The sequence below is a fragment of the Balaenoptera physalus genome (genome assembly GCF_965194825.1).
Source record: "Balaenoptera physalus genome assembly, chromosome: 6".
NCBI classification, from domain to species: Eukaryota; Metazoa; Chordata; class Mammalia; order Artiodactyla; family Balaenopteridae; genus Balaenoptera; species Balaenoptera physalus.
Window position 1 is genome coordinate 16,078,127 of NC_138885.1, and position 20,903 is coordinate 16,099,029.

The window sequence follows — 20,903 nt, forward strand, 5'->3', positions numbered from 1 at the left end:
TTCTGAGCAAGGGTCTCCACGGATAGGAACAACCTTACATATCTCCAACAGAAAAAGAAAACATGTTTTAATAGGACATACATCCTCTTGACATTAGGGAATCCATGTGACTTCAAACATGGCAACGGTTGTGCACTGGACTATCATTTACCTTTTAGTATTTTTGCTATCAAATTATTCTCAAAAATATCTGGAACTGTATGTTTAAAAATTCAGAATCCATTCTCAGTTGAGGTGAATGTGGGTTAAAACTTTCCTCATTTCAGGAGTACTGTAGAGCGGAATGGGTTTCTAAGTTGGCTGGAGCTGGGTTTTGGGCTATTTACTCATTAATTATGTAAACCTGACAGGTTACATACTTATCTGAGACTCAATTTCTTTATCTGTAAAATGGGAATCATAATAGCTATTTCAGGGGATGTTGAAAAGATTCAATTTGATAATCAATATAAAGCACTTACTACATGCTTGGCACTTAGTAAAGATCCAATAACTTTTTAGTAGAAACAGCTTCAAACCTGAAAGGAAACCACTTCTTTATTCTCATTTTATTTCTTCATCCTATAATACTCACAGTGATAAGCTCTTGTGGGAAGAAAGGGTTTCCTCAGAAAGTAAAACGTGAGATGACAGTTGGTACACAGGTAACTTATTTTGGGAAGTGATTCTAGGAAATAGGACTGAGAAGCCTGAAACGAGGAAGAGGGACACAGAAGGACACGCAGATGTGACAGCTGAGTTTCATGGGGCCTTCCAAGAACCATGTATAATAGAATGTCTGAGGGGAGAAAAAGGGAAATATATAGTCACTTGCTCCTGTTTTCCATTAATTGGGTTTCAATGGGGGCATTAACATTGTCATATAGGTCTGTAGTATATAAGTGGTGAGACTGTTGGTTCTAAGTAGAGAGACAACATTAGCAGCAGAGAATTCCCAGAAGAGAAAGTGAGAGAGAGCCCAGCTGAGGTGTCACAGTTTATTTACGCAGTGCTCGTTGCTGTAGGATGTGCAGGTGATCAAACCACGTGAGGAAGGACACAAACGGTATTTCACACGTGGTTCTTTATAGCAGCCATGTGTCCTCAGTGACCCTTGAGATTTGAAAGTAATTCAGCCCCAGGTACCTCTGTTTCAAAGCGCACCCTTTGAGGACAATGGCTTAAGTAATTCTCTTTATAGTAAAGACCAAAGTTTCTCACCTTGTTCTAGTAGGTCTACAACTGGTATCTACAAGAGCCTCAATGGTGATTTCTATGCTAAATATCCAATCAAAAAGGACACATTTTCCAGGTGAGCTGAGATTCATGTTTTGAAGTGAGTCCTCTGCCCTAAGTTCTGTCAGGAAACTCAAACAATACAGTCTCCTTAGTCCCAAGTGTTGACTTAGAGACCTCAGTGGAGGCAATTAAAGTGAAAAACTGCTTTCCCCTTTTAAAATAGTTTCAAAATATTATGTGGTTATCTCTGTGGATGATTTAATACTACTTACCTTTTTTTATTATGGAATTTTTAGTTTATCTTGAGTCTTTTTTTTTTAACTTTAAGGGGGAAATAACACTTGGAAAGCTTCCTCCTGGAAATAACACTTGCAAAGTTCTAGGAAACTCTTAGAATGTATAAACACATGAAATTATGAAATTGTGAGGTTATGACCAAATGCAAATGTATTAAGGACAAAATCCAGCTACATGATTCCTTTAGTAATTGGTGTCTGTGTTTTGGTGGGCACCTCCCTTATCCAAAATAGCCCAATTATTAAAACTCAGATAATCACAGAGATAAAAATTTTCCACCTTCCTACTAATCAGTAGTTTTCATTTAATATCTATTTAGCCTTAAAGGTGAAAGTGGGTTCCAGACAAATGTCTTTCACGTTAGAAGCTGTATTAAATTAACTGAAAAATAAACATTGATAATAATAATAAAACAAGAGAAATGATGAACAGTAAAAGGTAGATACTTTTTAAATGTTACTCAAATAGACAATCAATAAAACCACATCTTTCAGACAACATAATAATTATTTGCATCATAAAAAACTCTAGTTGTTGAAATTTAAAATATTGATTAAAAAGCTTCAATTGGACTTCAGCCTAAAAAGAAATTTCCATCTTAATAAAATAGGCAAAACTTTCCTTTTAAACGTGACACTTATTTTTTTTAAAAAAACGTGTTTACTATTCTTGAAAAAGACCTGAAATGAGCTTTTTTTTTCAGAAAAGAGCTTTTCCCATTTTAAATTGAATCCAACAGAGCAGTGAAGATGCAATTCCAAAGAATCTGGAAGAAAAGCAGAATACCCAAAAAACGATTTATGTGTTTCCAAAAACCCTGATTTTGGGGTTGATGCTTTCACAAAACAAGAGGGTTACTGAGCAATTCCACGACATTTTAAAGTTGCCTCCTGGTGTTCTGATGTCATGACAATCCAGCCTGTCCTAAAGAATTTTTAAAACCACAAAAACACAGTCTGCTGCCTAGCTTTATCTGAACTTCCGAGCTTGACTTTTGGACATCTCTTCTGGAAGATACCTCAAGTGAAGTGAGAAGATACTCTTTGACTTTAGTCACCAAAGTTAATATTCTCATGACCTAAATTGACTTCATACAGTCAAGTTTATTCTACACTCTCAGTTACTCGCTACTGCAAGTCAACACAGCACAGAAATTAAGACATTTTGTACCTTAAATAGTAAACACTGCTGTTCGTGAACTTTTTGGCCAATAAATAAAAAGTATTTCATTTCTAAATCCCACCAGAAGGATTTAAATTAAATAGTAACAGATGAATTGGACAGGCACGGGATACTAAATAGGAACTAGCAAATGAAATAATCCAGCTCTTTGCTTTTACCATGAAAATGAGAATTGATTCTTCACTGAGAGAAGTAAAAGGACTCAGTGTTTTAAAAAAGCTTTCTCCACCAAAAGAGCAAAATAGCACTCAGTGGCATTGCAGTGTTAACAAAATTTCTTTATCAGAAACTATAATTTAATATTTAAGTACCTAATTTACATGTGACAAGGTATCATATTCAAAAAATTAAACTGCAACTAGAAAACTATTAACCACTAAAAACAATACCAAACACAACCCAAACATTTATAGGAAAACAATAGCTAGAATTTGAATTGGAAAAAAAAGTTTCATCATATTTGGCTCATTAAACAAAGCATCCATTACAGACTGTAAAAGAGCGTTTCTTCTAATTCATCAAAAGTTTATCCTTTGTAGCATGAATACATGTAAAGATAGATTGACTTCATATGCACACGTGTGTATACATATTGTGAGACATACCTCATGTGTTGATTTAAAGATATCGTATCTACTGATAAATGGTTGAACTTTGGAAGGTGCTGAAACCCATATTTCTACATGACCTGTGACCCATTTAAAAATGTCTTTTTATAAACAGAAATTACATAAAATACTCTGGTTTTTATTAACTGAATCTTTTCTTAAGCATAATAATAGACAATGAAGGAATTGCACTTATTTTAAAGGTACAGTAAAGTGTTAGATTGCAGCTCAGACATCAAAGATCAGGGACTGTAGTACTGATAAGTTGTGCATTATATGCAAAGATGACGGTGGCCATTGAAATTAAAATGAGAGCAACTAATTACAGAACCAATAGGGGGATAACAGAAGAAAACATGCACTACTCCTACTTTAATGCAAAACTAATTTCTCCCAGGAAACCAACCCTTTGACCTTTCTTACACAAAGAAACAGGTTCTGCACCCTTGGTAACACAGTAGACATGGACTTCTGTATTCAAATTCTAGTTCATTGTCTCTGAGTGTGCTGTTCCAGTGTCATCTCCTTAAGCTGCCCTTGAAATTCTGGAGCATCTACAATATTACAGTCTCTTGGTTAGGTTTCATTGAGCCTTAATATCCCCTTCAGTTCTATATAAATTGGGTCCTTTATTCATCTTCTTCTGGTTCCTGTGGTAATATGGGTATTTCTTCCTTTAAACAATCACTGAAGAATCTGAGGACTGTGCTGTAGAGATGATATTTGCTCTTCTCAGATACGTCATGGCCTTCATCTGGGTAGACCTAAGATATTGAAGGGAAAGGAGATTTAAAGTTATCAGAGCAAGTCTTCTTCCTCAGAACTCATTACTTTAGCCCCATGGCAACGGAACTTCGGAAAATAATATATGACTGAAATCTCATGTAATTCAACTCTGAGTTGTTCATGCTAAACTTTCCTTTTTTATTATAATCATATCAAAATCAACATTTGAGACAAAATACAATTTTATGCATTTATATTAGGACTTGTTGGCCAGAAAGTTAGAGCTTTCTATGTTCACATTGAACAAGGTGGCATTGACATCACCTTAACTAAATTTTAGATAGTTTTGTAAGTTCTTTCTCTGCCCCTTTGAAATGTATGTAAATCTTCTTTCAGACTCTTGCCAGTTTTACAACCCAGGAAATTTCTTTCTCAAGGACTTGGAAACCATCTCTTTGAAATGTAAACATTGAAAGAGAGACAGCACCCCTATCTCCCAGTCTCCAAGTTGTAAAACTACTTCCTGTCATAAAGATAAAAGAAATGTTTCTTAAAGCTGATTACCAAACACAGAAGGCAATGAGTCCCTCCACTGGGGCTCTTAAAAATGCTCCAGCCCCTTGTTTTAACAAAGTTGAGTTTAATCTTTCTCCCCTATTGCAGTAGTTTTGGATAAGGTTTTCCTTGTCTGTTTAATCTTGTGCAATGCAATTTTTACTTTGACAATGTCCTTCCAATATAAACGACATTAGTGAGTTTTCTAAAATATAAATGAAAATACTGTCATGTCAATTCCTGACTGTAAAGTTTTTAGATGGTGCCTCATTTCCCTCTGACTAAAGCCTCACAATCCTTTACACTGTCAGTGCCATGACCCTACATCTGTTTATCTCTACATCTTCATCTTTCATCATTCTAACCCTGGTTCCTGTGTTTTAAATATACTGAACCACTCTTAGTTCTTCCAAATGCTGAGGAATTAAAACAATTTTTTTCCCTTCCACGACTCCTCCTTCAGACTGAAGTTCCTTGATGTGTAAAGTTATGTCCTGTTGACCCATTTAGCATAGATACCCCTGTAAAATAAATCCTTGATAAATATTTACTAAATATGGTTGAATGCAGAGATGTAAATGACGTAATGATGTTTTGCCCTCTCCTTTTTTTCTCATGTTATTTACTCAAAACTATTTTCCCCCACCTTTTATGATGAGTGATGGAAACTGACAAAAAGACAAAGGAACTAGAAGGAAAATAAAAATTATTATTTTAAAATAATTCATTATCAGTGATAGGAATAAAAGTCAGAGAAGAAAAAACCATTTTTGAAAGAGTTTATGCAATTCACATATAAAACATAAGGTGATCCACATTCTCATTGTAATTAGGAAATAAGAACACAATTTGGTAGCTGAAAGAAACAGTAAAAATGAAAGGGTGGGAGATGGAGTCATATAGAAGCTGTGTTCTGTATCTTACAACTAAAAAACCAAGGTAGAAAAACATATTTTTCTGAAAAACTAGCTTACCTGCATAGTATAATTCACTCCAGCTTTTATTAGGTGTTTGATTAATTCTGCTGAATGCTGGAAATGAACTTTTGCTGCAAGAAATTAAATTATGATATTTGAAGGAAATACATTTTTCAGAATCAGAACATTTTTATATCATTTTTTCAAAGAGATTACGTATTTATTTTCCAAAATTATCAGCAAATCGGATAACTCAACCAATTAGACTTTTAATGTCCCCGTTTAGTTTTAGGAAGGGGACAAATGGCAAATGTCAACAGGCTTTGCACTAGAAACTAAACAGAAAAAAGAATAATAACTGGAAAATCCATTTATGGATTTTTACTTTACATCCACTGCACATTTAAAAGACTGATACCTAGCTTTACCTGGAAAGCCAGTAGATACAATGGTAATAAAACTTTGAGCTTCACATTATAAAAAAATAAATTAAAACAGCAGTTACGACTAAGTCTCTACTTTACAGAATGGTGATTAGATTTATTTTATTGCATATCATTTATTATTTGTAATTATTCATGTATTTTATACCATTATAACAATTTTAACACAGTGAACGCCTCTCTGGGTAGTAATAGCAAACCAGCCTTCTATTTCTTTCTGAGGATTACTAGGGCCACTCTCAGACACTGGCATTCTGCCTTATATTAAATTAGAAAAGAATACCTCATGTTGAGAAAACAGCATACACATCTCATTAGTCAAGGGCTAAATATTTAATGTGGACCATACTGGTTTCTCCTCTTTCCTTCTAGCTTCCTTCTCCCTGAACCTCAGTTCCAAAACTCTGAAATAAGCAGCACAGCAGCCCGGGTGTGGGTGGTAGCACTGTCCCTAACTAGCTATGAAGACTTGGACAAATCACTTCAATTTTTTTGTGTAGCACTTAGCTCATATGCTGCCTTGGCAATACATTCCTATACTGTGTATCTTCAAATTTCTGTAAATAACTTTTAAGCTCACATTTTTTGACTGTCTGTGTAAAACTAGGGTAGCCTTATCAATATTTTAAGCTTCTTCATTGCTCTAATGCTACGGTACTGATTAATCCTGCTACGGAGCAGACAATAAAAGACTCCAAATAATCATTTATATCTTTTTAAAAGTCTACCTATAATCTTTTCCAACATTCTCTTATTGTACTTAATGGGAAAATTACCATGCCATTTCTAAATTACTGTGCAAATTGCTCTGTAAATGTAAGCTACTAGAAATGTTAATAAATAGGGCAATGACTGAGATAAAATGATCCTTTATATACTTCATTTGTTTATTGCAGAAAACAAATTGAAAAGGACTCCATCATTCAGCTGCATGGATACAGCTGAAAAGATAAATGCATAAATGGATTTCCCAGTTATTATTTTTTTTTCTGTTTAGTTTCTAGTGCAAAGCCTGTTGACATTTGCCATTTGTCCCCTTCCTAAAACTAAATGGGGGCATTAAAAGTCTAGTTGGTTTAGTTATCCGATTTGCTGATAATTTTGGAAGATAATAATAATGGTAGTATTATAGTAGTATTGACTGAGTACCTATAATCTACCAGTCCCATGTGGAATGTGTGTGTAGTGTATGTGAGTACATTTGTGTGTGTGGTGTGTGTGAGTACATTTGTGTGTGTGTATGTGTGTGTGCAAACACACAGGTGTATTTTCTTTGAAGTGACGAGTGCTGAAGGTCTGCTTACATTTTATCAGGTAGGTGAAGTCCCAGGCCCATGACTGGATGAGTCAGGGAACAACATAATTTACCTTAATAATTACAACATATTAACAGAAACAACTGAATAACATTAATATATTACAGTGTGATGGCTAGATGTAAAATAATTTAACCTTGAATATAATTTATTCCCATAATTGAAGATTTAGAGCCAAGTGAGTAAGAGCCTCAACGCCTATTTCAAATCACCTTTCTAGCGAATCAATAGCTGTGTGATTTTCGGCAAGATATATAAACTCCATAATATTCATTTTCCCAATTTGTCAAATAACAAGAGAAGTAATACCTACTGCACAGTATTTTTGTGAAAAACAGATACTATGATATTAAAAGCTTTTAGCACATTTCCTAACATACAGTCATTACTTAATAATCACTATTTGTTATTACTATCAATGTATATGTAAGTTCTTAATACCTTAGAACAAAATTCTAATGTCCTTCAAAATGTTTATGTTCTCTTACATCATGTTTCATCTACAACAGGTATGGTATCATCTAAGTCTTTTTAAAAAAATTTATAATAGTTTTAGATTTTCAGAAAAGTTGCAAAGATAGTACAGAGAGTTCCTGTATATCCCTTACACAGCTTTCCCTACTGTTAACATCTTACATTATTATGGTACATTTAGAAACATTTAGACATAGTGTTTCCTTAACCCCTTCTGGTCTATGATGATTTCTCAAACGTTCTTTGCTTTTGATGACTTTGGCAGTTCTGAGGAATACTGGTCAGGAATTTGGTAAGATGTTCCTCATTTGGCTTTGTCTGGGGTTATGCGTATTTGGGACAAGACCATATAGAGATAGAATGCCATTCTCATGAAGCCACATCAAGGTTACATACTATCTACATGACTTGTCACTGTTAATGCTGACCTTGACCACCTGGCTGAGGTGAAGTTTATCAAGTTTCTCTGCCATGAAAGTTACTCTTTCCCCCCCATTCCATACTGTACTCTTTTGAAGCAAATCACTAAGTGTAACACACTGTGAAGGGGGAAGGGAGGATAATTAAGCTTTGTCTCCTTGAGTTGGGGCACCTACATAAATGGTTTGGAAATCTACCTAAGGGAGATTTGTCTCTTCTCCCTCATTTACCTATTTATTCAAATATATACTATATGTATGTGTGTGTATATATATATGTATGGTATATATCAATATTGATCTAAGCTCTAATTTAACTGTGACCTGACATGCCTCAAAGTTAAGTTTGAGTGACAGCTGGTATTATCTTTGATATAAGGCCTTTTTAGTGATATTCTATGTAAAATGGGATAAAAATACTGAGGCAGGGCAGACTGGACTGACAAAAACAAGTTTAAGATTTAGGAAATATTGCTTCAAGGCTTTGCTTCTCTTTGCTCACTTGCCAGGTAGCCTTGGATAAATCAGTTTCCTCCTTGAAATTGATTTTTCTCATCTGTGAATGGGGCTATAAATACTCAGCCCTCTGTTGTAAGATTTCACATAAAATAATAAAAAAAAATTCTTTGAGTACCAAACACTTCATGTGAATATAAAATATTATTTATTACTAGTATTATCAATCACATTCATCTCCAATGTTTAAAATAATAAAAAATGAGAGGTGATATGAAAGCGCTTTTTTGGTTTTTGTTTTAAGTGGTAAACCTCATCAGAATATCATCTCAGTGCTGGCACCCATTTGCTATGCTGCTGTTTTCCGGTTAGTTTCCATTTGAGGTATGCTGAATAACACTGTCCTAGTAGTGACTAATAACCACATGTGGTTATTTACATTTAAATTAATTACAATTAAATAAAATTTAAAAATTCAGTTCCTCAGTCATACTAAACATGTCAAGTGCTTGAGAGCCACATGTGGCCAGTGGCTACTGTGTTCAACAGCACAGAGATGACATTTCCATCATCCCAGAGGGTTTTACTGGGCAGTGCAGCCACTGAGGTTCATTGCCTCCTGTCCTCTTAGTCCTGACGTCCTTCTTCCCACTTCCTACCAGGTATCAGATTCTTTGTGCCCCTCTCCTCTGCTCTCCTCCCCAGAAGGGTTACAGGGCCTCCTGTAAGCAAGTCCTTGGATGTACCCCTTTGTTCAAGGTCAGACCACATCAATCAGTAGCAGCAAGTATAATACTTACTGTCAGCAGTCCCATGAATTATTAATATATTTTCTTCTTTTAAGCCATGAATATTATGTAGCACACTGGAAGCCTATAAAAACAAAAACACAAAAATCTGTATATAAAGATTTACCTACATTTGCATTTTGACTGGGTTTTTAGAACAAAAATACTCTTCTTTCTTCGTTGGTTTTAAATTAGTTACCTGGTATGTGCTTTCTTCTTTAGATGGCATACCAAGATATCTTTCAGAGAAAGCTGAGGCTGTGACCCAAGAAAACAGAAATTTAAGGGTAAACTAAAAATCATTTGACTAGCGTATTTCATTATTTAGTTTCTACATTTCACATTTAATTGTCATGCTCCACTAAAACTGATTGAATCAGAGAGGCGATAAAGAGCTGAAAACATCTCTGATAACACATGATAAATGAACTCAACTGAGCTTCTCTACATGGGGACTTTCTTGTCTACGAATCAATACATTATATTAGGTCAGTCTGTAGGAAGTACTCACCATACAACTTCAAGTCTATAATGGGTGCAATCACTGATCCACATTTAAAAATGTTTTCATCTGATTTTAATATCATTGATGCAATATAGCCACCATACCCCTGACAAAAAAAAAAAAGAAAGTTTTCATATATATATATATATATATATATATATATATATATTCCTAGAGATTTTTTTTAGCTTTCGGTTACTGTTTGGTAATATACATATCAGAATGTCTCATAATGTCCCAGACTGGAGCAAAGAATATACTAACATCACTATGTACAGATGAAAATTTTGAAAAGAGTTATTTAAATTTTTATATAATAAGCTATTTTAATAACTTTAGGTAAAATATAAAATTAATTATATATCATCAAGTGTCAAATATTTGCTCTTTGATTTGATATCTGGGAATAGCTCCAAACAATTTGAAATTAGGGAAATACAGAACTGATTAAATCATATCATTTTAGGCACTATATATTTAAAAGAACAGTATATTCATTTAATAAAACATTTAATAATAATGATTATTAAGAATTAAGAAAGAGGAATTAAATATTTAAAATATATCTTCACAAGTATAGATTCTGCTTTCAATTCCACACAACTAAAAACTTGAAAGAAATGGTATAAGATAAATACTTTTGCTAGTTGGATTATTTTAAAATTTAATTGGATTATTTTTAATCCAATGAGTTGGATTATTTTTAAATTTAATTTTTAAATATCCTCTTGAAATGCTTTTGAACAAACTTAATTATAACTTCTTAAAAAAATAAATCAAGGTGTCCAGTTTTCTTTTGTAGACCACGATCTGACTAGAAAATTTCCAAAGATTTTAATAACTACAGTAATGCTAGGCTAAGGGAATGACCTACTGAGTTGTCTGTTCATTTTAGACGTTAATTCTTGCTGTGTTCTTGGCATTGTTTTTCACTTTGCCAGACAATGGAGTATCCTGGTAGGTATTAAAAAAATATTAATACCCAGGCCTTAGCACAGAAATTCTGATGCAATTGGCTCTACTTTTGAAAGATTTCCAGATGATTCTAGTGTGGTCCAGTGCTATAGGAACCTGTTATTTTCTCTAAACTCTTGAGATGAGTAGTAAAGAATTTCATTTATGCTTATTTGGAGCATCATTTAAAAATTGGTATTAGAAAGTCCAAAATGCAATCAGATGTTACTGAAGTGGCTGACAGAACATATGTGAAGGGTAGCAGAATACACCACCCCAAAGTATGCCACTTGGCATACTGATTATTTTGAGGTATAGGCACCGGAAAAAACAGCAAACGCAGAGAGAAGCTTTCTCTGAACGTCCCTTATCTTCCTAAAGGCAGATCCTCCAAAAAGAAATCAATTGTTCTAGATCCCCTCCCTGGAAGTTTCATCAGCCAGGGAAGATTGCCTCTTGCCACAGGAAAGGAGACTAGAAGTTGACACCACAGCCAGAGAGACTATATCACAAACTATACCTCCCATCTATTCTTCTAAAGCCCCATTTGTCTTTCCTAACAATAATTTACTCTCTCTTAAAATGCCTGTATCCCCTCTTCCCTTTCCCTGTTGAAAGCGAGCAGAACTCTGTGGGGCTCCTGAGCACAGAAGCTTTTCTGCTCCCCATTTCTTGTTTGTGGGAAACAGACTCCAGCCTCTATGAACTTCCCTGAGTCCCAAAGGGCAGATTCGAACAGTTGCTAATCAGGGAAAGGAGGGGATGCAGAGACAAGGGAGGAGCAGGCAAGAAACAACAGTGCAGCCTTGGGGCAGGGTCCTGGTTCTGCCTTAAGGGATACACATAACAATATCTTTGAGCTCTTTACAGTACTAAAATCCCCAACAAATGGAAGATGTCAGCATTCTTCATTCCAGATTAAAGGAATCAGAGAAGCTCTTCAAAAGACCACCTAAGGCCAGATTAAAGTAACCACAGAAACTCAACAGACCACCTGAGACCAGATTAAAGGAGTGCAGCCCCTGCACACACTCTAATCCTTATCAGCAACCCTGCCCTTGAACCATTGCTATAAAACTCCTCATGAAATCCTTCTGGGTTGAGACACACAGTTTTGAGGGGCAATGGTCTGCTGCATCCCCCTTTGCCTGACAAAGCAATGAAGATATTCTTTTCTACTTCACCCAAAACTCTGTCTCTGAGATTGGATTCAGCATGGGTGCACAGAGGCCGAGTTTTCAGCATCACTATTAAGATGGTATTTAAGCCTGATTTCTAAGCCACCTCACAGAGTTACTCATTTTCCCGAGTATCTCCCATGTATACATGAGGTGTACATGTCAACAAACTTCTGTTCATTTTTCTCTTGTTAATCTGTCTTTTATTATAAGAGAATCTCAGCCAAGAACTCAGAAGGGTAGAAGGAAATTATTTTTCCTCCCCTATATATGTCAATTTTGTACAATATTTAGCTAGTACCCAGACATTTATGCAAAGCTTCTGCAACAATTAGAAACTGAGAGAAATAAAATTATCCCTTATAGAAGTAAGCTCCCAGAGTACCTTTGCTTAGTCTCTTTGAGAGGGATGAAAATAGCCTGAAGTCAGCAAAATTAATACAAGAAAATGTAATAGGCTTAAATGTCTTAACATATCTAAAGAAAGAAGTGGAAGGGAGGAAAAATAATTTCCTTTTATCTTTCTGAGTTATTGGCTGAGATGTCTTCCAATAAAAGACAGATTAACAAGAGAAAAACAAATAGTTTATTTACGTGTACACCTCACCTATGCATGGAGATTAGCAGGGAAACTAAGTAACTCCCTAGATGGCCCAAATCACCACCTTAAATACCATGTTCAACTAAAGACAGAAGAAAGATGTTGGGGGAAAGTCAGTTATGCGAAGTTACCAGGAAAAGAACTGTAAACAAGGGTAAGGTTTGTTATGTAGGTTTAAGTCAGTGCCTTCTCCAGCGATAAAAGTTTCTTATGATTTAGTCATTCTTCCCTTCCTGGTAAAGAGAGGGAGACACAAATAGAGGTTTTCTTTATAAATGTAAATGTCCCTTGCAAAAGGGTAACTTCTACTCTGTTTTTAAAGCTTCTCCTGTTTATGCTGTGTCTCCTGTTTATGCTGTTTCTTAAAATAATCAGCTCAAAATAATCCTTATGCCAAAGAGGCATATTCTGGGATGGCATGTTCTGCTTCCCTTCAGAAGTGTGAAGGTGTGGGATGAGTCATGCAAAGCAAGTAAATAAATAGCTATTATAGAGCAAAACTGTAGAGAGACTTTGAAAATTCTGTCCCTACAAGGAGCCTTTCCAGTATATCGTTTCTAGTTCTCTATCATGGAGACTGAGAGCCTCTCAACCCAACTCTCTATCATGGAGAGTTGTAGTCAAGAGGTTTCAAATATTTCCCAACGGGCAAGAGTATTCTCATAGTGAAAACTGTATCTTAGTTGATAACTTTTCTGGTTCTAATTCCAAAACAACCAATCAATCTTTCAACTGATAACAATTCTGTTATTTACATAACTACTTTGAGAGACTAGCTGAAGATTACTATCCTGAGAATAACTGTATATCATATTTAAATAATATAAATTAATAAATTGGTATAATGTTTTTTTACCTTAGCTTCACATGATTCTCAGAGTCATTATCTCCAGGAACTAAGGAGAATGGTGTCTTCCAAAGGAGGGGCAGATTCCAGAACAATACTTGAAAGTTCTTTTAAATTATTTGGGAATCTTGTTAAAAATGCCTATTCTAATCCAGTAGATCTGGGATAGGGCCCAAGATTTTGCATTATTAACCGACTCCCAGGAGACGTTTGTACTGCTGGTCCATATTTTGAATAGAAAGTTCTTATTGTGTAATAATGTAGTAAAGATTCCCAACATAATATCTTCCTAGCTTTAGCCAGCATTCCCTTGACCAGTGGAACTTAAAAAATTATGTATCAATGCCTTCAAAAACAATTGAATCAATATGTGGACAATGGGCCGTGGAGCTCTCCATGTGATTCTAAGTGAAAGAAGGGTTGTAAATTGCTGTTGCATAAGACATTGTATTTTACTGTTTAAAAAAAAAAAAATCCAGGATTTGGGATTAATGAAGGTAAATACTCTTTAAATGATAGTAAAAAATTTTGAATAAAATTCTCTCTATAGCATTTAAAAATCTTATTCAAAATACTGCTTTAAACTGATTTATTTCAGGTAATAAATTCTATTTTTAAAAGAAAATCAACACTGGCAGGAATTAAAATAAATTTTAATTGCTTTCCTTCTTCTTTATCATTTCATATTTATTCACTGAATGCAAGAAGGATAATGAAAAAGTTCTTGGAAAAATAATATTCCACAAGGATATTGGAATCAGATATAAGAAATCAGATATAAATTCTAGTAGACACAGAATGGTGATTTTAACTTCCAAAGCAACTCATATCTATCAGGAAGATACCAAAAACTGGGGTTCATCATACTGACTCTTGTCAATGAGAGGACAATATTGACATTGATATATGTCAATATACTGATATATATTGATATATATATCAATATTGATATATATCAATATTGTCAATATATTGACATTGATATATGTCAATAGTCAATAGTTGGTATAGGCTGCTATGTTTCAGTTGTGTTGTCATTTTATTGGTTTCTCAGTGATCAGACTGTTCCATTCATTACAATTGTTATGTCACGTCCATTTGCAAAGCATTTTAGCATTACTTATAAAATTTTAACATTTATCTAGATTTTTAAAAGTTTATTCCATGGACCTAAAATATAGATAATTTTATTTCTTTAAAAAAATAAATTTTACCTGTGGTGTAAGAAACTGAATCCAATAGATAGAAGGACTATAAAAACAGGGGGTGGAATCTGTAATACCATTTTACTAAGGATTTACGTTTTCATGGGCCCCAGGTTTTGAGATAATTAAGTGACTTTTTGAGATAGTTTTCAAGAGTTCATGATTGCAGTCAAAAAGATATACTGACAGAACTGAAAAAAAAAGTTTCTCCTACAGCCTTTGACTTGTATGATTCTTTCTGAACCACATCAGTTGTAATACACAGTGAATTAATTTGAAGTAAAAACACTGTAAATATGTAATGAATAACAAAATTTATTGTTGTATTAATTTCTCTTTCTGATCTTTCATTGTCAGTGTATAGTAATGCAAGAGATTTCTGTGCATTAATTTTGTATCCTGCAACTTTACCAAATTCATTGATTAGCTCTAGTAGTTTTCTGGTGGCATCTTTAGGATAATCTATGTATAGTATCATGTCATCTGCACACAGTGACAGTTTTACTTCTTCATTTCCAATTTGTATTCCTTTTATTTCTTTTTCTTCTCTGATTGCCATGGCTAGGACTTCCAAAACTATGTTGAATAAGAGTGGCGACAGTGGACGTCCTTGTCTTGCTCCTGATTTTAGAGGAAATGCTTTCAGTTTTTCACCATTGAGAATGATGTTTGCTGTGGGTTTATCATATATGGCCTTTATTATATTGAGTTAGGTTCCCTCTATGCCCACTTTCTGGAGAGTTTTTATCATAAAGGGTGTTGAATTTTGTCAAAAGCTTTTTCTGCATTTATTGAGATGATCATATGATTTCTACTCTTCAATTTGTTAATATGGTGTGTCACACTGATGATTTGAGTATATTGAAGAATCCTTGCAACCCTGGGATAAATCCCACTTGATCATGGTGTATGATCCTTTTAATGTGTTGTTGGGTTCTGCTTGCTAGCTTTTGTTCAGGATTTTTGCATCCATATTCATCAGTGATATTGGCCTGTAATTTTCTTTTTTTGTAGTATCTTTGGTTTTGGTATCAGGGTGATGGTGGCCTCATAGAATGAGTTTGGGAGTGTTCCTTCCTCTGCAGTTTTTTGGAAGAGTTTGAGAAGGATGGGTGTTAGCTCTTCTCTAAATGTTTGATAGAATTCACCTGTGAAGCCATCTGGTTCTGGACTTCTGTTTGTTGGAAGATTTTTAATTACAGTTTCAATTTCATTACTTGTGATTGGTCTGTTCATGTTCTCTATTTCTTCCTGGTTCAGTCTTGGAAGGTTATACCTTTCTAAACATTTGTCCATTTCTTCCAGGTTGTCCATTTTATTGGCATAGAGTTGCTTGTAGTAGTCTCTTGTGATGCTTTGTATTTCTGCAGTGTCCATTGTAACTTCTCCTTTTTCATTTCTGATTTTATTGATTTGAGTCCTCTCCCTCTTTTTCTTGATGAGTCTGGCTAAAGGTTTATAAGTTTTGTTTATCTTCTCAAAGAACCAGCTTTTAGTTTTATTGATCTTTGCTACTGTTTTCTTTGTTTCTATTTCATTTATTTCTACTCTGATCTTTATGATTTATTTCCTTCTACTAACTTTGGGTTTTGTTTGTTCTTCTTTCTCTAGTTCCTTTAGGTGTAAGGTTAGAGTGCTTATCTGAGATTTTTCTTGTTTCTTGAGGTAGGTTTGTATTGCTATAAACTTCCCTCTTAGAACTGCTTTTTCTGTATCCCATAGGTTTTGGATCGCCATGTTTTTGTTGTCATTTGTCTCTAGGTATTTTTTCATTTCCTCTGATTTCTTCAGTGATCTCTTGGTTATTTAGTAACGTATTGTTTAGCCTCCATCTGTTTGAGTTTTTTTACGTTTTTTTCCTGTAATTGATTTCTAATCTCATAGCATTGTGGTCAGAAAAGATGCTTGACATGATTTCAATTTTCTTAAATTTACCAAGGCTTGATTTGTGACCCAAGATGTGATCTATCTTGGAGAATGTTCACTTGGGAAGAAAGTGTAATCTGCTGTTTTCGGATGGAACGTCCTATAAATATCAATTAAATATATCTGGTCTATTGTGTCATTTAAAACTTGTGTTTCCTTATTAATTTTCTGTCTGGATGATCTGTCCATTGGTGAAAGTGAGGTGTTAAAGTCCCCCACTATTATTGTGTTACTGTTGATTTCCTCTTTTAGAGCTGTTAGCAGTTGCCTTATGAATTGAGGTGTTCCTATGTTGGGTGTGTATATATTTATAATTCTTATATCTTCTTCTTGGATTGATCCCTTGATCATTATGTAGTGTCCTTCCTTGTCTCTTGTAACATTCTTTATTTTAACGTCTATTTTATCTGATATTAGTATTGCTACTCCAGCCTTCTTTTGATTTCCATTTGCATGGAATATCTTTTTCTATCCCCTCACTTTCAGTCTTTATGTGTCCCTAGGTCTGAAGTAGGTCTCTTGTAGACAGCATATATATGGGTCTTGTTTTTGTATCCATTCAGTGAGCCTGTGTCTGGTTGGAGCATTTAATCCATTCATATATAAGGTGATTATCGATATGTATGTTCCTATTATAATTTTCTTAATTGTTTTGGGTTTGTTTTTTTAGGTCCTTTTTTTCTCTTGTGTTTCTCACTTAGAGAAGTTCCTTTAGCATTTGTTGTAGAGCTGGTTTGGTGGTGTTGCTTTCTCTTAGCTTTTGCTTATCTGTAAAGGTTTTAATTTCTCCATTGAATCCTTGCTGGGTAGAGTAATCTTGGTTGTAGGTTCTTCCCTTTCATCACTATAAATATATCATGCCCCTGCCTTCTGGCTTGTCGAGTTTCTGCTGAGAAATCAGCTGTTAACCTTATCAGAGTTCCCTTGTATGTTATTTGTCATTTTTCCCTTGTTGCTTTTAATAATTTTTCTTTGTCTTTAATTTTTGTCAGTTTGATTACTATGTGTCGCAGCCTGTTTCTCCTTGGGTTTATCCTGCTCTGAGACTCTCTGCACGTCCTGGACTTGGGTGGCTATTTCCTTTCCCATGTTAGGGAAGCTTTCCACTATAATCTGTTCAAATATTTTCTCAGGTCCTTTCTCTCTTCTCCTTCTGGGACCCCTAAAATGCGAATGTTGGTGTGTTTAATGTTGCCCCAGAGGTCTCTGAGGCTTTCTTCCTTTCTTTTCATTCTTTTTTCTTTATTCTGTTTCATGGCAGTGAATTCCACCTTTCTGTCTTCCAGGTTACTTATCCTTTCTTCTGCCTCAGTTTTTCTGCTATTGATTCCTTCTAGTGTATTTTTCATTTCAGTTATTGTATTATTCATCTCTATTTGTTTGTTCTTTAATTCTTCTAGGTGTTTGTTAAAGATTTCTTGCATCTTCTCCATCTTTGCCTCCATTCTTTTTCCGAGGTCCTGGATCATCTTCACTATCATTCTTCTGAATTCTTTTTCTGGAAGGTTGCCTATCTCCACTTCATATATTTGTTTTTCTGTGGTTTTCTCTTGTTCCTTCATCTGGTACATAGTCCTCTGCCTTTTCATTTTGTCTATGTTTCTGTGAATGTGGTTTTCGTTCCACAGGCTGCAGGACTGTAGTTCTTCTTGCTTCTGCTGTCTGCCCTCTGGTGGATGAGGCTATCCCAGCTGAGACTCTTAAGACTATAAATAATGAGTAATTATCCCCATAGGTTAAGTTTTAATAAGCTTCCATATTCATTGCACTTTTTTTTTTTTTTTTTTTTTTTTTTTAAAGAAATTCACGTTCTTTTATTTATTTATTTATTTATTTATGACTGTGTTGAGTCTCCGTTTCTGTGCGAGGGCTTTCTCCAGTTGCGGCAAGTGGGGACCACTCTTCATCGCGGTGCGCGGGCCTCTCACCATCGCGGCCTCTCTCGTTGCGGAGCACAGGCTCCAGACGCGCAGGCTCAGCAATTGTGGCTCACGGGCCCAGTTGCTCCGCGGCACGTGGGATCCTCCCAGACCAGGGCTCGAACCCGTGTCCCCTGCATTGGCAGGCAGATTCTCAACCACTGCGCCACCAGGGAAGCCCTCATTGCACTTTTAAAGTTGTTTTACCTTCTCCAGATATCCATGTCTCTTGTCTCCTCAAATTTCCCTGTTTTAGACCAATCATGATCTCCTAGTGAAATTGTTCCTCTCTAATGACTGAAAATTGCTATCTCATCTTTATTCTTGATCCCCTCTCTGCCTCTTTGCTTCATTTTTCTGAATTGTAATATCATTATCTGACATTTTATATACTTTACTAATTATTTTTCATTTATTTGTTTTTCATTTATCTCTCTTCACTGCATTAACAATTATATAAAAGATAGAGTTTTTTTTTTTTTTTTGGTTTTTTTCGGTGACTTCTGTAGGTCCAGCAACTTGAAAAGTGCAAGGCACATAGTATACACTCAGTAAATGTTTTTTAAATGAATTAATTTTATTCCCATCAATACTGGCCTGGTAATCATAGCAATATCTGTTCTCGGTATGATGTTTATAATGTTTTAAATTTTGCTACCAACTTTTAATTTGTGTCATCAATTTTTTAAAAATATGTCAGAAAAAATTTCTTTCAGCAGTTTTCTTACCTTTAGCACTTAGATATAATTACTTGGTACAGTGAACATTAATATTATTACATTATATTATATGAAATTAGATTAGGTCCTAAGGATAATTATTCAAACTAAAATGGTTCAAAGTCTTTAATGAAGTCATATGAATGATTATTGAGTAACAGATGGCCAGTTATTATATTATTTAGCATATTAGCTAAATATGCTAATAGTATAAGCTTTCCATTTATCCAACAAACAAGTTAGAAAATAATACAGACAAAAACATACTACTTAAAATAAAAATTAAAAATGCATTACTAATAAGCAATACCTAGAAATAAATATAGCAGGGAAGATATTTGACATACATAAAGAAAACTATAAAATTCTACTGAGAAATATAAAATAAGAATTAAATAAAAGAGATGTACTATGTGATTCAGATCAAAGCTACATCTTTTGAAAATTTTAATTCTTCTCAAATAAAAATAAAGATTGTTTTAATAAAATTTTAGTTAAAAAATTAGAGCTGAATATTTTGGGAGAATTTATAAAAGTGGAGAAAATAGGACAGGTAAGCGAAAGGTATTATGAAAGAAAAGAGCAAAGAGTGGAAAATATTTTAAAATATTAAAATGTATGATTATTAAGCATAATATTATAATTAAAAGACTATAAGATTAGTCTAAGAACAGATAGGCAGGTTACACCAGAAATAAATCCAAGAATATCTGAGAACTTATTGTTTAGGTGGCATCATAATCAAAGTGTTAAGGACGATTTTGTCAATCAATGGAACTGGTGAAACTGACTAGCTGTTTGAAACCAAATATATAAATCCTCAGCATACAAGTGTTATGTACCTCTCTCTGTCCCACTCAAACAGATACATAAAGAGAAAATCTAATAAATACTTATTTTGATAGGAACAAGACCTTTAAAAAATAAAATCACTGGAAGAAATCACCAGAGAGAAAATCTAATAAATACTTATTTTGATAGGAATGAGATCTCTAAAAAATAAAATCATTGGAACCAATCACCAGAGAAAGGATTTGAAAGGTTTTGCCAAAAGGTAAGAAAAACGCTGTAATACTTCAGTTTTTTGAATTATCATAAACAGAACTGAAAGTCAATCAACAAGTTGAAGAAATATTTCAAACAGATGTGAAAAGATTGTTATCTTTAATGCATCAAAATCTCAAAATTGCAATAAGAAAACAAATACATATATTCACATATATGAGACCAATATAACTAAGTGTATATATGTATATAAATTGACAATTCAAAAATAACACTGTAAAATGATTAATAAACATAAAAATTAATTTTATGTAGGAATTTCTAATTCCATAACAATGGAATAACAGAAATGAGATTTACCCTTCCATGTGAAACAACTAAAAATATGGGCAAAATATATGAAATAGAAGTAATTAAGACATTGGGCATTAGGCAACAAAGGACAGTGATGACTGAAAGACAGAGAACAACAGAGAAATCAGTCAACCCTGGGATTGCTACAGCTTCCTGCCTGGAAGAGTATAGTTAAGGCACAGCAGCACAATATATCCACAAATGAAGCACACAGAGAAAAATATTTTTAAAAAATTAATATTGTTTTGGTGTGTTTAGGGAAAAATTCAACTGGCCTAATTACACACCTAT

At 34.2% G+C, this 20,903-nt stretch overlaps 1 protein-coding gene and 1 long non-coding RNA gene across 2 annotated transcripts in view; one reads left to right on the plus strand and one right to left on the minus strand.

The window, feature by feature from the left end:
- LOC309662807 overlaps positions 1 to 20,903 on the plus strand; it is a 619,026-nt gene that overhangs the window by 446,531 nt on the left and 151,592 nt on the right. The window lies entirely within an intron of this gene.
- The window catches only part of DPP10 (dipeptidyl peptidase like 10), a 685,907-nt gene continuing 668,427 nt past the window's right edge, over positions 3,424 to 20,903 (minus strand). Inside the window, exons 22-26 of the mRNA XM_082465825.1 lie at positions 9,911 to 10,010; positions 9,599 to 9,657; positions 9,412 to 9,484; positions 5,561 to 5,634; positions 3,424 to 4,069 (exon numbers count right to left, since the gene is read on the minus strand). Coding sequence (XP_082321951.1) covers positions 3,935 to 4,069; positions 5,561 to 5,634; positions 9,412 to 9,484; positions 9,599 to 9,657; positions 9,911 to 10,010 — 441 coding nt within the window. The 3' untranslated portion in view covers positions 3,424 to 3,934. The remainder of the gene's footprint in view (positions 4,070 to 5,560; positions 5,635 to 9,411; positions 9,485 to 9,598; positions 9,658 to 9,910; positions 10,011 to 20,903) is intronic.